General features: G+C 28.0%; 1 protein-coding gene across 1 annotated transcript in view; it reads right to left on the reverse strand.

Moving 5' to 3' along the window:
• Window positions 1–5678: 5678 nt before the first annotated feature.
• The window catches only part of LOC136977016 (cleavage and polyadenylation specificity factor subunit 5-like), a 59383-nt gene continuing 49144 nt past the window's right edge, over window positions 5679–15917 (reverse strand). The window contains exons 7-8 of the mRNA XM_067272434.1: window positions 9021–9135; window positions 5679–6709 (exon numbers count right to left, since the gene is read on the reverse strand). Coding sequence (XP_067128535.1) covers window positions 6688–6709; window positions 9021–9135 — 137 coding nt within the window. The 3' untranslated portion in view covers window positions 5679–6687. The remainder of the gene's footprint in view (window positions 6710–9020; window positions 9136–15917) is intronic.

Here is a 15917-nt window from a genome sequence, read left to right on the forward strand (position 1 = left end):
TGCCGAAAAAGATAACCCGTAACGACGCGTCGCATAAGATTTTAAAGTGTTACAAAGAGAATATACTGTTTAACTTATAAAAAAAAGTACAAAATTATACTTAAATAACAATAAAATATACCAATATAATTTGTAGCGATAGAGCTTGCGTGCGGCGCTTCGTTTCACGTCGCGCATTTGTAACTTAAAAATACTTTTAAAAAACGTAAATTCAGCCTAAATAATAAAAATAAAAATAAAACTCATAGTTGTGAGAAGTAAAAGAAGCAATATTTAAAAAAAAAATTTCCGAAAACGCGTCGCGACGTCTCCATGTTCGCGTCGCTTCATTTATTAGTGTACAGTATTTAATTTATTTTTAACGCCTTTATTTTATAAACAAACCACATTTACGTTTAAACAATAAAAAATATTTGGCAAGAAACAATATTATAATGGTGTTTTATCGCTTCTTATTGAAGCAATAACGAAATGTTACCCAATATTATCAAAGTGTCACGCTAAAAGTATCAATTCCAAACGCGAAGAACACTAAAAAAATCTTCAATTTTATGCATTTCCAACACTATTTCACCATTTAAACAACACTTATACAAAAATAAAAAATAAAAAACACATTTATATTGAGCGTATTCACCACGCGAAAATCGCATCAAAACGTATTTCAAATATACAAAAGCACGTGTTCCAGAAAATAAACAAATCTAACCATTAAACAATTTGTTTGTGTTTCTTATGCCGTAACGTCACACTACCCAAGAAGCAATTCCCCCTTATATTCTGACGTCGTAAACACCGAAAACGTTTGATTGATTCATTAACACGAGGCATCGATACGATGTAAACTATATGGCCTGTCCTTCAGTGGAGTCGAACTTACATGTGTCAGAGGCTAAAAACAATACGATAATCAATACTGCCAAGATAAGTTTGGGATCTAGCTGGTTCGAACTCGGATTTCTATAACAGTAAATTAAGGGGTATAGCCCTGTCAAATCCCGATTCCCATGTCACAAAACTAGGCGAGTTTAACCCTGTTTGAATCCTGGGGCCGTATTCTGGTCACTGTCTCTCACAAGCCGGTCGCTGATTGGCTAATCATTTGGATTAGCCAATCAGCGACTGGCTTGTGAGAGACAAGAGACCAGAGATGATGAGCAGAATATGGTCCCTGGTCTTCAGAACAGTTGCTTACAAATTAGGTTGTATAAGCTGGTTCGAACCTTGATTCTAACAACTGTAAAGACAATTAAGATTTTAGGTTTGGTTTGATGGGTACGGACGGCAACGCAACACATGGGCTGTCAGGAACCCATCTCCCCGGAGGTCTTAGCGCTTATTTAGGTTGTTAGACACGTGCAGAAAACCCGAAAAACTTCACGTTGGCGGGGCGCAAAACCGCGACCAGCTACCGGCATTCAGCGGTGTTATCCAGTAGGCAACTAGTGGGTTTAAAAGCTTATGAAACGGGATTCGAACCCACGATCTACAACACATTCTGTTACACCAACGAGCCATTTTAAGCGGTCAAATGCTAATCGTTTACCTTAAATTCTATTGAAAAAAAAAAGAACTAAAATGTTCAACGTAATCTACACTAATTTACCATTTATGATACAAAACACATACATAAAATAAGTAGATAACATTAGTTTGAAGTAAAACTTGACGAAAAACTTAATGGAGAGTTTTACCTACGTTTCGAGCTATTATACGAGCCAACGTACATACATATATATATGTACCTTTTCTACATGTTAAATCAGCTTGTATGGCAAAGGGGGGTTGAATTACGACTGTCGCTAGTACATGCAATCATGGAGAAAATTGTAATGTATTGCTGTTAAATGTAACATGCTATAATGCTACTCGCTCCGCAGACTTGCCCAAATGGTAGTTGATCGATTGGTGATTTTTGTAACTGCTATTGTTCGTTTCTTTAACTTCTTTCTCTCTCTCCATTCGATGGAATTTAGGTGTTCTCAGCCAGAAATTTCTACAACATTATCTCCTTTAATATTTCCTGATTTCGTTTTGTAAAATTTTATATATTATATATATATATTTTTTTTTATTTTATTTTTTTTTTAATTTTGTATAAGGGCATAGGAAGCGTGTAAATTTTTTTTAACTTTAAAAACTTTGTTGTTGTTGCATTTTTTTCCCTTTACTTTCCCTGTAATTTCTTCCCGTAAGTGAATATCGAATCGAAGTTTTTGGAGGGATAATTTCAATTTTTCTCGTTTTCTAACTGATTTTTTGGTTAAAAAATCGCTTAGTAGAAAGTTTTCTTTCCTTTTTTCTTAGTTTGGATATTTTTGGTGAGTTTTCAGGGGATTTACTTAACTTTAGAGAGTAATTCTAATTGGTTTTCTTAATTGTTAATCCATCTATTTGTTATGGAATAGGTTCTAACTCGTATATTTAGGTAATTAATTAGAGTTTGAACTTTTAAAATAGTAATTATTTTTTTCTAAACACTTTTATTACACTTACATGTTCTTATATTTCGCGTTATTCCGTGTTTCATGTAGATTAAACTTATAGTATTATTTCTATTTTACACCTCTAATTACGTAAATTAAGATATTTACAAGTAATTACAGTATTTTAATATGTAAAAAGTAAAAAAAAAGCATACAAACATGTCTTAAATAATGGGAGAAAAAAAAATCCATTTTTCTTATCTTTTTAAGAGAATATTTATGACTTTTATCTTTTCTTTATCCTTAAAAAATTTCTGAAAATTAAGTTAAAAAAAAAATCAATTCTTTATTCGAAATAGAAAACCTTAAATCTCCATTTGTCTGCGGGCTAGAAGAAACTATAGAAGGTGAAAGCCTGTTCTAAATGTAAGCGAATCACCTTTTACTATCTATGGAGATAAATAGTGACACATTTCTTGACCATTGGGTCTAGACGTAAGAGAAGAAGATTTCCTATTCCCATGTGGGTATTTTAGTCAGCCTTATCTGCTATCTTGCCTGTGAATGTTGTAAGCGAGGTATGCTCTCCTCTTTGGTTTATCTCAATCATCCCAAAGCATGTTGATCGAAAATGGCAACCGCTGACCAGGCAACACTACTAAATCGCTAGAAGACTACTTCTACATCCCTTCTACTCAATTTACTCCTATTTACAGTATGAATATTTCACAAATCACATAAATTCGTTTAACAGAGACTATTTAACCTACTTCTATACAACTTAAAGATGCATCTAGTAGAGGATGTTTACATTAAAAACATATCGAAAGATGGAAGTAAAAGGTAGACTTTTACCTATTTTTTAAAAAATATATATATCGATGTCTATATGTAATAAATGTATAAAAAAGTGAATATAGGATAGACATGGATAGATGTGTTGGAGGCAAAACGAAATCTCGGACTGTGAATCCCCTAGACACGTTAGGATCACATCTAGAAGCGAGGTGTGACTTGATTTATGGTCTGGGACGTCTTTAAAAGGCTTGCAGTTTGAACGTTTCCTATCGCCGGTGTGTTTGTGTTCCCTAACGGAAAATTCCATTTCTCACAACAACGCTGACGTGGTGGATAATTAAATGTCCCCGATTTAAAATAGCAGTTCCATGTTGAAAGCTTCGTAAAGCCTTTTCCCCCCTTTAGCAGTCAGTCAAACGTTCTTCTATTCAGACTTTAAAGCTTTTTTCCCCACCCTCTGCCTTTTTTTTTTCTTCTTTCTTCCCTTCTTCTGTTTGGCAGAACTGCTTTCGCTACAACTGCTAAAGCCATTTGTAAAGATGGCTCAATCATTTACTAGCATAGAAAACTCTTCTTTGTTAGAAAAATATTTTTTTAATAATATAAATCTTCAACTTGATTAAAAATCTAGCTAATATCCACTTTTATCAATATCTATGATTTATATTATAAATATTTTCTATATAAATATATACATACATATAATTTATTACTATAAATTTATTTCATTTATCCGATGGTAAAAATCATAAATTTATGAATATTAACTTATAAAATTTATAATTTATTCTACATTTAGAATTGGAGAAATTCCAAAAAATCAAAAACTTGAGTAAGGAATATAACTCATTCAAACTGACAAGTAAAATAAGATTCAACAGAGGAAAGAAGAATTTTTCTTTTTTTTTTTTTTGAATAATTTTACCAATTGAAAAGCATGAACATTTTTCAAACAAGAAACAATTTATGATGATGTAGTTGCAGCAGTATTAATAGTTTCTCATTAACTGTAGTAACAGCAATAGAACTTTTATATGTTAAAGCTTAAATGGAATTTCGAAGATTAATTTTACCATTTGCATATTTTATTATTTTTCTCTTTCTCTAAAGGATAAAATTTTATGATTTTAACTAGTTGAGTTAATTTATATATTTTATAGCTAAATAACTTATCGTGATTTATACTTTAAAGGCTTTCCACAGGTGAGTTATGATAATATAAATTACTTTCCTGTTAGTATTAATAAATGAATAAATTATTAGCATTAATTTTATGATTGTGTTTAATATTAATAAAAGTATAATTTTTAAAAATGTAATTGGATAATAATTTGAATTTTGTTTTTCAGTTTATATAGCATTTGTTAAGAATTTCTGTAAAAAAAAAAAAGTGTCTGGTTGTCTGTCTGTCTCTGTCTAAAAAGATAATTAACAAACCTGCAATTTTTTAAGCCAGTCTGAGGAGAAAAAGTTTACATTTAAATCCACAAAAAATAATAGCACTATGTTTTTTTTCTATAAAATGATTAATTATAATTAATTAATTAAAAATACAAACTTCTTTTCCAGCAAAGGAAAAAATCAAAATCTATATTTAAGATTTTATTTTTGTTAATTATTTCTTTCTTAAGAAGATTCATAAAATTTTCAAAAACAAAGCAAAAGACAGAAAAAAATAACTTTTAAAACAATTTCTAATGCTTTGGCAATTGATTAAAGTGCATAAAAATATAAAATATTTTCAATTAATAAAATTAAGTTATTTATGCTAAAACTCAAAATTAAGTTCTTAAATCATTTACGAGTGATTCGTATCAAAACACATCAACAGTGACTCACTCACTTTATATTATTAAGTTTACTAAAAGCATATCTATGCATTAAAAAAAAGTATTAGATTCTATTTTAAAAAGTTGCTTTCGACTCTAAAATTAACATTTGATACAGATATAATGTTTAAACTCTTTAAAAAGCTTAAATAATAATTAAAATTGAATATAAATAAACGAATAATAAAACTGGGACAAGTGTGTTACCGATATTCGATGTTTAAATATGTGTGTAAAGTTTCGAAATTTTGACAAGCATAATTTAGTATCATTTGGATAAAAGCCAAAGTTGAAAATACTGTTATTTTCAAACCCTCTCGGTTAATGTGTTTTAATGATTGTTCTGTAGATCCTTCATTGACTGACAAACTTTTCTCAATAATGCCTGTTAACATACACGTCAGAAGCAATAATTCTTTCTTTCTTACTATTTGCAAATTTATTTAATAATGAATTTTTCATTAAGTTGTTTGCATATAGTTACGACAATTGAAATAATGTGGAATTTTAACTACTTACGTACGGTACAATATACATAATGCATAAAGATAGGGAATGAATGAAAAGCTTTTAATTTAAAAGTGTTTTATACGTAGAGAGTATTGTAAAATATTTAACACAACAATTGACGAGTTTAATGGATTTTCTTTATTTACAGAAAAAAAAAAAAAAATGTTCTGCCTTGAGAGTCAATGCTTTAAAATTTTATCTTAAATTAAAGCCGTGAACACAGCTCGATATAGAATCGCATTAATTTTAAGTGAAAAATATTCTCAATTTATATAAATTATACAATTTTTTACTATCTGATGTTTGTAGTAGAATCTTTTCTTATTTACATTTTACTTCACAAAATTTTTTTAAAAAGTAATATGTAATTTTCTTTACATATCAGTCACTAACAACAATATATAAATCACACAGTTATAAAGAATCCATTCTATTAGAAAGTTTTTTCTTTTTTTTTTTTATTCTTACAACTGTGCAACATTTATCTATTGTATATTACAAAATTCCTTTCTAAAATTAGCACATGTTTGTCCATAAAAATCACCATATCTAATGATTTTATATATAAAACAATATTTAAGATCAAGATGGGATAGAAGAAAATTAACTGATACAAGAAGAAAGGATATATAACAAGATTAACTGATAAACTACAGAATAATTAAAACTTTATATTAATATTCCATTTATATTATTAAGAATTTAATTTCAAATTGTAAACTTATCAGTTAACATGATGGTTTATTCAAATATATGTTGGTATTAATATATTTTTCGGTACTTTTAAAGTAATACAAAAAAATGAAACGACAAGTAGAAATATTACAAATGAAAAATTTACATAATGAGATTTAATGAATATTTACACTGCACCAAATAAGTAGAAATTACAAGACATGGATTTGTACTTATTTACATGAATTAAATAATAAAAAAAAAAATTTTTTTATTTAAAAAAATCATTCTTTAATTTTTTTCCTTTTATTGAAACTGCTGCACTGACGATGCAATATACAGAAATATAAATGTACTTTATTTTAAAACTGGGGGAGCATACTGGAAAATTTTGGGCAAAACAAATGAAGGGATATGGCGTACTTATCAAAAAAACCACAAAAACATCTTCACATATAGATGAAATTAAACCTGAAAAGAATAGAAAATTGTCAAAAAAATAACTAAATCTTTTATTTAATAAATTAAAATATGATTATACATATATATATATACTTTTTTATGCTTAAAAGTTGCAACCATACTGTTTTCAATTTTTTATTCTTCTAAATGCAGAAATTATAGTTATATTGAATAAATATAAAATAATAATAAAATAAAATAGATTATTTAGATATTCTGGATCATATCGGAAAAAAAAAAATATATATATATATATAAATATAGGTTAATATTATGATGTATAAAATGTGTCCTCCTTTGCAATTTTCTATACAGAAATCCTCTGTCAATCTCTGGGAAAACTGCCAAAACAGCTTATTTGTTTTTTCTCTTATGTGTAACATTGTTTGAGAACATTTTCAAATTCTACATGTATCATTACTAATTAATAGTTAATAAAGTATATAACTGAGATGTAATTACTGTCAAAGTGCCAAATTAAAACTTGTTAATTAAGAATTTTTTCCCCAAAAATTTTCCTAAGCTTCTCAAAAAATTAATATATTTTTTTGGGATGTTTAGAATAAGTTTAGAATCTCAAATTTTTCTTTTATTAATAAATTAATCTAATATTCTGTAATATTCACTACTTTTACCAACTCAACCTAAGAGAAATGATATTACAAAGAATAAGAAAATCAATGTATCTGTGTACATGTAACAAACTTTGTTTCAACTACTACTTATTCTAACCCACAGTTCCCCTGACACCTTCAATCCCACAATTTCCTTTGAGGGTAGCATTCCCAAGCTGTCTGCCATTCCAGGGGATTTCCCGACTGACCACAGAGAAATGGAATCTGTCACACTGTGAATGACTGGCCGCACACCCATTCTTCTCAGTTCTAGCTCTCCAATAATCTGCCATCTGTGAGCTGGAACTGGATCAATAATCTCACCACAATCCCAACTGGTCTCGTTAGTTCTTCTAGGTGTTGGGACCAGCTATTTAAAGATCATTATTTTGGTGCAAAGTCTCAAAATCCACCCTTATCTGCCAATTCGGATAATGGTATTTTTTTCCTTTTATATTTATTTTTGAAGTGGATTCAAAAATTGATGCAAGATCTATCCATTAATTTTTTATATTTTTATTTTTCTTTACAAATCTAAGAAAACATTTAGTCACTATAAAATTTAAAGTTATGATGATCATAATGAATCAAACATTAAAAAAAAATTTTCCAAAGTTAGTAAGTTTTGAAGATGATTCAACATTTTTTGAAAATTAAATTAAGTAATACTCAAGTTATATATATATATATAATCTTTTTATTCATTATCTAAAATTCTTTGTTAGGACAATATAAAAATTCTACAGGAAATGAAACAAAAGCAGAGAACTCCCGAGAGTTCATTATAAAAAGATTACTACTTAATAAATATTTTGCCTTTAAAATCCACAAATCTTGGCACCATTATAATGAGAAAAGAATAAGAATATATTAAAATTTCCTCTGTATGCAAATAAACAAATCTTTACAATATCATTATCATCATCAAATAATTTGTCCTGTTCAATTCTTTTATTTTCTAAATAATTTTAAATTCTATAGCTTTGAATATTTGTTAAGACAAGTAAGTAAAGCTGAAGACGGGTCAAAAGAAACCGAAAACATTTTCAATAAATAAAATAATTGGTTACCTTAGCACGTAGTGTGGAAGAACTTTTCTGTTTGATGTTTTATCATGTATCATTATACGTTTAGAATACAATATTTGAATAGTAATCAAAATAAATGATAGTAATAGTATCAGAATTTAATTCATAAAAATATATATAAAATGGACATTTTTATTTACAGGTTCTTTAGAAGTTAGATTAAGTTTATAAATATGTTTTTATAACAAATTACTAAAGTTAATCGATACAATTGCAAGAAAACAATTGTTATTTTCCCAATTTATGGATTAGTGTTTTCCAATTCCTATCTCTATAGAACTAAAAAGACTAGCATCATTCAGATTTTCAAAGTGCTATAATGCAGATTAATTTCATTAACATGTCTGTAAGTTTATTTATTTTATATCAAATTAAAAAACAATCATTTTTAACAATAATGTACATTGGAATTCTCAGGAAAAACTTATAATCATTAAAACCTCTTATAATTAAAAACAGAACACAAAATTCTTAATAAATAAAAAGATTTTTAAAATAAGACACACCTAAAGTTATTAAAATAAAATACATCAAACTCCAATTTATTCATTTCTGTTTATAAAAAGAGCTGAATCAAAAGATAAAAAATTTTCTAAAATGTATATTATGTGCATTTACCTGCTGAGTGCTTGAGGAAGGCTGGAAATTATAGGTCCGTACCCTTGAGCATTATCGTATAACTCGAACAAAGGAGCAGCAACAAGTTTATAATTTTTCGGAACAGCAAACAATGCTAAAAGTAAAACAGAAAAAAAAAAAAATTATAGCGCATATAAAATACAATTTACATAAATCAAAAATCTTGTTAAAAAGTAAAAGTAGTTATGAAAAAGTATTAGATTTTAATATTCTGGAAGACACACCTGCCCTTAAACACCAAAGCCAACTGTCTTGATCACTATCATCATTACATATGTTAACATTAGATCATTAATCATTTCTTTAGCATTGTCACACCCAATTTGATTAAGTAAAGAATATAATGGAAGAGTTTCTTTTGCCGAAAATACGGAAATGACGGAAAGGTTGAACTGAAATCTATCATATAAATAGAAGTGGGGTATATATTAACACCGATCGGTAACGTCTTGTAAAACATAAAAATATGATTAAGTATAAATTTTAACGAGATAAAAGAGTGATTTATCCGATTTGACAGTTTTGATGTATGATTTACAAAAAATAGCCAATAATTGGTAAGATCAATTTAACAATCAACTCCATATTCATTCTTCTTTCCAAAATCGTATCTTTATTCTGAAATCAAATATAAATACCCAAATGTGACCGAAATTTAAAATAACTTCAGACGTTTCCAATAATTAGTCTGGAAATATATATACTTTCAGTTATATGCTTTATGCAGAAGTTTAAATGACAATTCTATCGTTTAAGTTTCTTCTAACTTTAATATACATGAAATCAGAAGAAATTGGTATTTTAAATAATTCAAAATTTAATAGTATAAGATTAATAATGATACCATTAAAAAACCATTCATTAATTCTCATAGACAAATCATTTTGAATTTTTAAAATCATCATCATCATCAAAATAGTTCTGTATTTTAAGCATTTCCATGAACTATTGTGATTTATGCATTGATTATATTCCTAATACAATATGTAAAGATTTGCACAATATTTTTCCTTTCTAGTATGAATATATTGTATTTTATTTTAATTTTACACACAGGAATAACAACTATAGTTAATATATCCTATTTTAAAGATATATTATCTCAAAAATTCAAAATAAAGTAAATCATGATAGTGCTGCATTTGATAAATTTAGATAGAAATTTAAGAGCGATATCAACAATATATAGGATTTTAATATGCATTTATTTTATAATATATCAATCAAGAAATACATTAATGTAAGAAAATATTTCAATTAATTCAGTGTAGTAAGAAAATATTTATATTTAATAAGAATAAATGCTACGGATTAAAATTTTAAGATACAAATTAGAAGACGCTAACAAACAAATATCAAGTTCAAAGTTTATTACATAGTGTCACCTAAGTTTGCAATATATAAATAGAAAAAAAATTCTTTATTTCAAAGAGCTAATTTCAATTCTAAATTTAAAGAAATAATTTCATCATGCATTTACATAAACATTCATGTGTAAATTACTTTTACGCATATCAATTTATTAATAATTCTATTAATCTTTAAATTAGAAGGTAAATAATAAATACAAATAATAAATAAGAACTTTGTTTTTAAATATATATACTGTTGATAAATAATTTACTTAAATTGAATATTTTTGTGCAAATCAATATAAAAGTACGAGATATATATCGATACTTTACTTTGATAGTGTTCCTAAAAACATATAATTTTTCAATTTTACCTCATTGCTCTCTTTTACTTTCCCAGATGTTATATATAACAGAGGGAAAGTATGGCAATCGGTCAAAAAAATTACCTCTCCAAGATTTAAAAATTTTTGGAATCTGAGCACCTTGAAATGTCAAGAAACACAAAAAAAATTTGGGTTTTTTTTTCTGTAGGTATGGACGTTAGCATTTGTGTAGGGGGGGGCATGATTTTGTTCATCCACTTTGAAGCTTAAGGTGACCACTGTGCCTTTTGTCGTAAATTTCTCAAATTTTGCAAGGAGGATTGTGTATTAGGGGAATTGATACTATTAAATTTTGGTGGTTTAAAGTCAAAAGGGTGGAAAGATAGAGGGGTCATGTGATATATCTCAAGGGTGGTCAGATTTAACAAAGATTTTATCCATTATTAGGATTTGCAAGTTTTTTTTTTATTTATAAAACTCACCTCTACTCTCAAAATTAAGCATTTTGCCATTTTATAATTATTAATAATAAAAAATTTTTAAATAAAAGTGTCGTAACAGTTGGCATCATACACAATTTTAAAGTTTGGCCAAGAAAGTTATGCAATTCATTCCAATTTTTTAAAAACAATAATAATAATAATGAAACTTAATAATAGAATAAATTAATTTAAATATTCAATAAAATTATATTTATCGTTAAATTATTTTCTAAAATTATAGTTAAAAAAAAAGGAACCTTGGATAATATCTAATTTAATAAACCACACTATAATTAATTAACAGTAACAATCTATATTATTTTCTTCATAAAACATTATTATTAGCTCAGGATGCTAAACTGTTCAATTGAAATTTATATATACATTTATACCGTATATAAATTTTCTCGTACCTGAAAGAATCTAGTTATTTTTGTCCAATAACAATCTCCTATGTTTTACAAATTGTTTTATTCTTTATACATAAATTTTCATATCCTCTTTAAATATTTAATACTTAAGTAGTTTATCTTATTCATGGAAGATTCAATACATTATCAAAGAAATAAATTTTACTTCTACATAAAATTTACAATAATCAATCATATGATATATATATCTTTGTTGAATGTCTAATTTGTTTAATTTGAAATTATTATTTTCCCCAGAACATAGTCATTATATGGCTGATAGTTTTAGATAAATTTTTCTTTTATTTTTTTATAAATTTATCTTTATTAAATTTTGAAACTTTATATTTTATACTTGATTAGTTTTATGCGCAACATCACTTTTTACAGTGGCTTTAAAGCACACGCCAAATAATTTCTATTAAAATCTGGCAGAAACATCCATGTCTGAAACAGGATTTAAACTAATGATCTGGCAAACTAGAAACAACAGATGTAAATTTTTTTTTATATACAAAAATTATGCAAAACAAAATATCTTTATAAAAAATATAAATGATTTATTATTAATTTTGTATTTAATCTCTCACTTTATCAGAGTACATAGAACTAGCTTATTGTAATCACTTTGAGACTTGCCTGTACTGATGATGATAACCCAACTGATATCATTAAATCGTGGTAAATATGACTATAATTAGTGGAAACTTTTTTTATTAACTAACATTAAAAGGATATGTTAAAATAATAATAAAATATATAACTTGAAAGATATATTAATTTATTTGTACTCTTTCTGCCCCATGGGCACTAAAAGGGCTTACAACCTGACCGTTGTTGGCCAGGGCCACAATGGTCAGGTGGTAGGGATGAGGCACAATGTGCTTGAGACAGATCATCCTTCAAAAATACTTGGGATTTTTTGAACCATCCAGATTCCATCCTGGATCCCTCAGAGCAGTATGCTGACACCATTACCACTCAGTCATTCAGCTGTCAGATATTTAATTATAATTCTTCTTGTTAATAATTAAAAGTACTCTAAATGCTCAACAGAGATCAGTCTCTTATAAATGCTGGCTATTTAGTTTAAACTACTAAATACAGTAGAGCATCGATTATCTGACCCCCGATTAACCGACTTATCGGTTAACCGACCACGTTCTAGTCGGCAAATTCAAATGTCCGCTAGTGACGTGGCACTACAATATTTGGTTATGTCTTGGCTACTTTAATATTATTTTTGTTAAAATTTTGCATGTTTTAGCTGGCAGCACTGGCTCGACCATGAAAGGGAGGCTAGTATTTAAACCAGGCCTAATACACTACACTAATAATGTATTTTTTCATACTTTTCGGTTATCCGACCAACCCCAGTCCCCAATTAAGTCGGATAATCGATGCTCTACTGTATATGTCAGGTGTCATTGAATTCCTATGTGCAGCTCACAAAACTTAAAACCTAGCACAAACTAATTGATGCTATTGCTTTTGGTGTGACATAAGAGGCGATTTTTATGATCACTTGACTGTTTTTGTTTGATAATATGGTGATGTCACCCCTTGTAATATTACTCATGACACAGTTCTGAAGAACCAATGAACATTTTATCTACTCTCTGCAAACTATCATTTGATAGTTTGTTTTTATATGGCAACAATCAGCAATGATAATTTGTTGATTTTAGCTTCTTCATCTTCCATTTGTTGCCAAATTGGCAAAAATTTAATAAATAAACAAAAGTGGGAACTTGATAGAGAATGGATTCAAAGTCATAATGTATACTTCACTTTTATAATTTCAATAAAATCAATTAAATAATTTATATTCTTATGTCTGGGAAAATCTATCAAACAGCTTTGTTTCAGAATCCCAGTGTAGCAAATCCATTGCTGAAGCAAGACAAAAATCACAGCACTAACACATGACAACTTGTTTGTGGCCTAAAGTGCATGTTCCTTTTCTCTTAAACTTTCAAACGCACACAAGTGTCTCCTGATCATCATTTGAAAAATTCAACAAATTTGAACCAAGATTTGTCAAATGGACCACCTAATTTCCAATAAAGAGTGTGATGTAGTTGTCAAGTCGATGACTGTGCAATCAATGGTTGAACCTATGAAAATTGAACAAATTTTGTTTCACATCACCTCCAACCAATTTGCTGTGATATCAACTAGTGTGAGCCTGGCTTAAGAGCTGTTCTGTACATGCTGTGGTATTTTTTTCCTATTGAACACTTGAAAAACATTTTTACTACAATATGGAGTGTACCTGAAATATTTGGTAAATAATACGTGAGTGGGCACAGTTTCCTGTATTTTCTGTTCAAACTGTTCATTTTACACGATCAGCAAACTAGACATCAATCAGAATGGCAACCGAGAAGTCTTACAGCATTGCGTTCAAACTGAACACAGTTGTGTACACAAAGTAACTCTCTGGAAGAGCAGCAGCATGGAAGATAAACCACATTTTCCCCCTTTTTTTATCACTAGTTTGGATGTGAGATTCTGCAAGAATGAAATAGATGCTAGGTCTACAAAAGAGGCCAGTCTTTTATATATGATGGTGGCTAAATATATTCTATCCAATATATCTGGGCATCTATTAGAGCAGTGATTCTCAAACTTTTTCGATCCACCGCCCCCTTTGTTCCATAAAGTTATACCCAACGCCCCCGTGTGAGAAAGGATTGGAAATATTCTTAGGAAAACTTTTCTATGAATCTCACACTTTGTGCCCTTACCGTATATTGTTCTCGACATCTGGAAACCATTAAATGCAATGTTTCCTCTTATCCATTTGACAGAGGAAAGGGAACTTTTACCTTTGATCACCGTTCAGTACCCTTCCTCCAGCGCCCCCCTAGATTTACTCACCACCCACAAGGGAGCGTTATTGCCCACTTTGAGAAACGCTGTATTAGAGGATTTAAGGTAATTCATCCAGTATGTAACTGAAGAAGAAATATCAAGAATTTAAACAAACTATTACACTGAGTAATAATGAATAAAATCATTAACCTTAAGGCACTGATAAGTTTGATAATTATAACTAAGAACCATGGCACATTTAGTCACACGGTAAAGCTGATATACAAAAAATAACTAAAATGACTACTTAACGATAATAACTATAACTAAACTCTGAACTAACAATTAACAAGATTTTCTATTTAACTTACATGTTTTCGAACATACTAATTCTGATAACAGATTTTATATAACAAAATGTATTTAGGTAAGCTAAAGATGGTTTAAAATATGGCCAAAAACATTATTCAATAAACTATATTTAACTTCCAGAATTATGCAGCTTTTTAATTTGTTCTAATATAAAATGCATATTTTTCACAAAACAACTATATTTTGTGGATGATATGCCTTATCAAGGTCTAATTTTCTTCACAGTATCATCAAGCACTGTTGATATAAATAGTAGATCTAACACAGCTAAATACATTTAGATGAGTAAGTACAGACAAAACTTTACCCAAGATATTTCTCTATAGTACATTAAATTGTATAATAATTTTGCTTCATACTATCAACTTAGTAAATTTTATCAAATCTTAGTAGTAATTTACCAAACTTTTTCGAAAATACATTGTTTTACGTAACAATTTCCTCAAACATTTGAAAAATTCATTTTAATCTTGTGATTAACAAGTCTTACATACGGTATAAACATTATTTATATTCTAAAATGAAAAACATAAATTCTGCAGAATATTTTCATGTATACATTATATACATATATTTTTCAATAACTCTCATCCTCTTTTAGTTTTTAAAAAATAATCATTTTGAAACAACATATATCTTAATTAAATTGTTAAAGTTTAGATTCATGTACTACAAATCATGATATTGTATCCAGTGATAACTTATACAAGGTTGATTGTAAGAGATTTCCTTTTCAGGAGTTAAAACTTTCAGAGAATTTGACATTTTTTACTCCTAAAATGTTGTCACCTATTCTTTACTTCATTTAAAAATAAATTAACACTTCTTTAGTATGTTTAATAACCCAAAAGTTGATCATCTTGTTGAGTAAATAAAGAATGGACTTCTAAAATGAGGCCTAATTAAAAATTTTTTTGTCAAACTTTGGGAATCTCCTTGTGAATCTGGGAGAAAATTAATGCAGAAAAACTGCTGCTTTATATAGATTTAAAAAATTATTTTTGAAAGATTTTCTAATTTTATTAGAAAAATGAATATTGGAACTGAAATGGATATTTACTAAACATTTTTTGATGAAATGTTAAAATCAATACCATTTAAAATTTTTTAAAAATGG

This window comes from Centruroides vittatus, unplaced genomic scaffold (genome assembly GCF_030686945.1).
Source record: "Centruroides vittatus isolate TY-2023 unplaced genomic scaffold, ASM3068694v2 contig_439, whole genome shotgun sequence".
NCBI lineage: Eukaryota > Metazoa > Arthropoda > Arachnida > Scorpiones > Buthidae > Centruroides > Centruroides vittatus.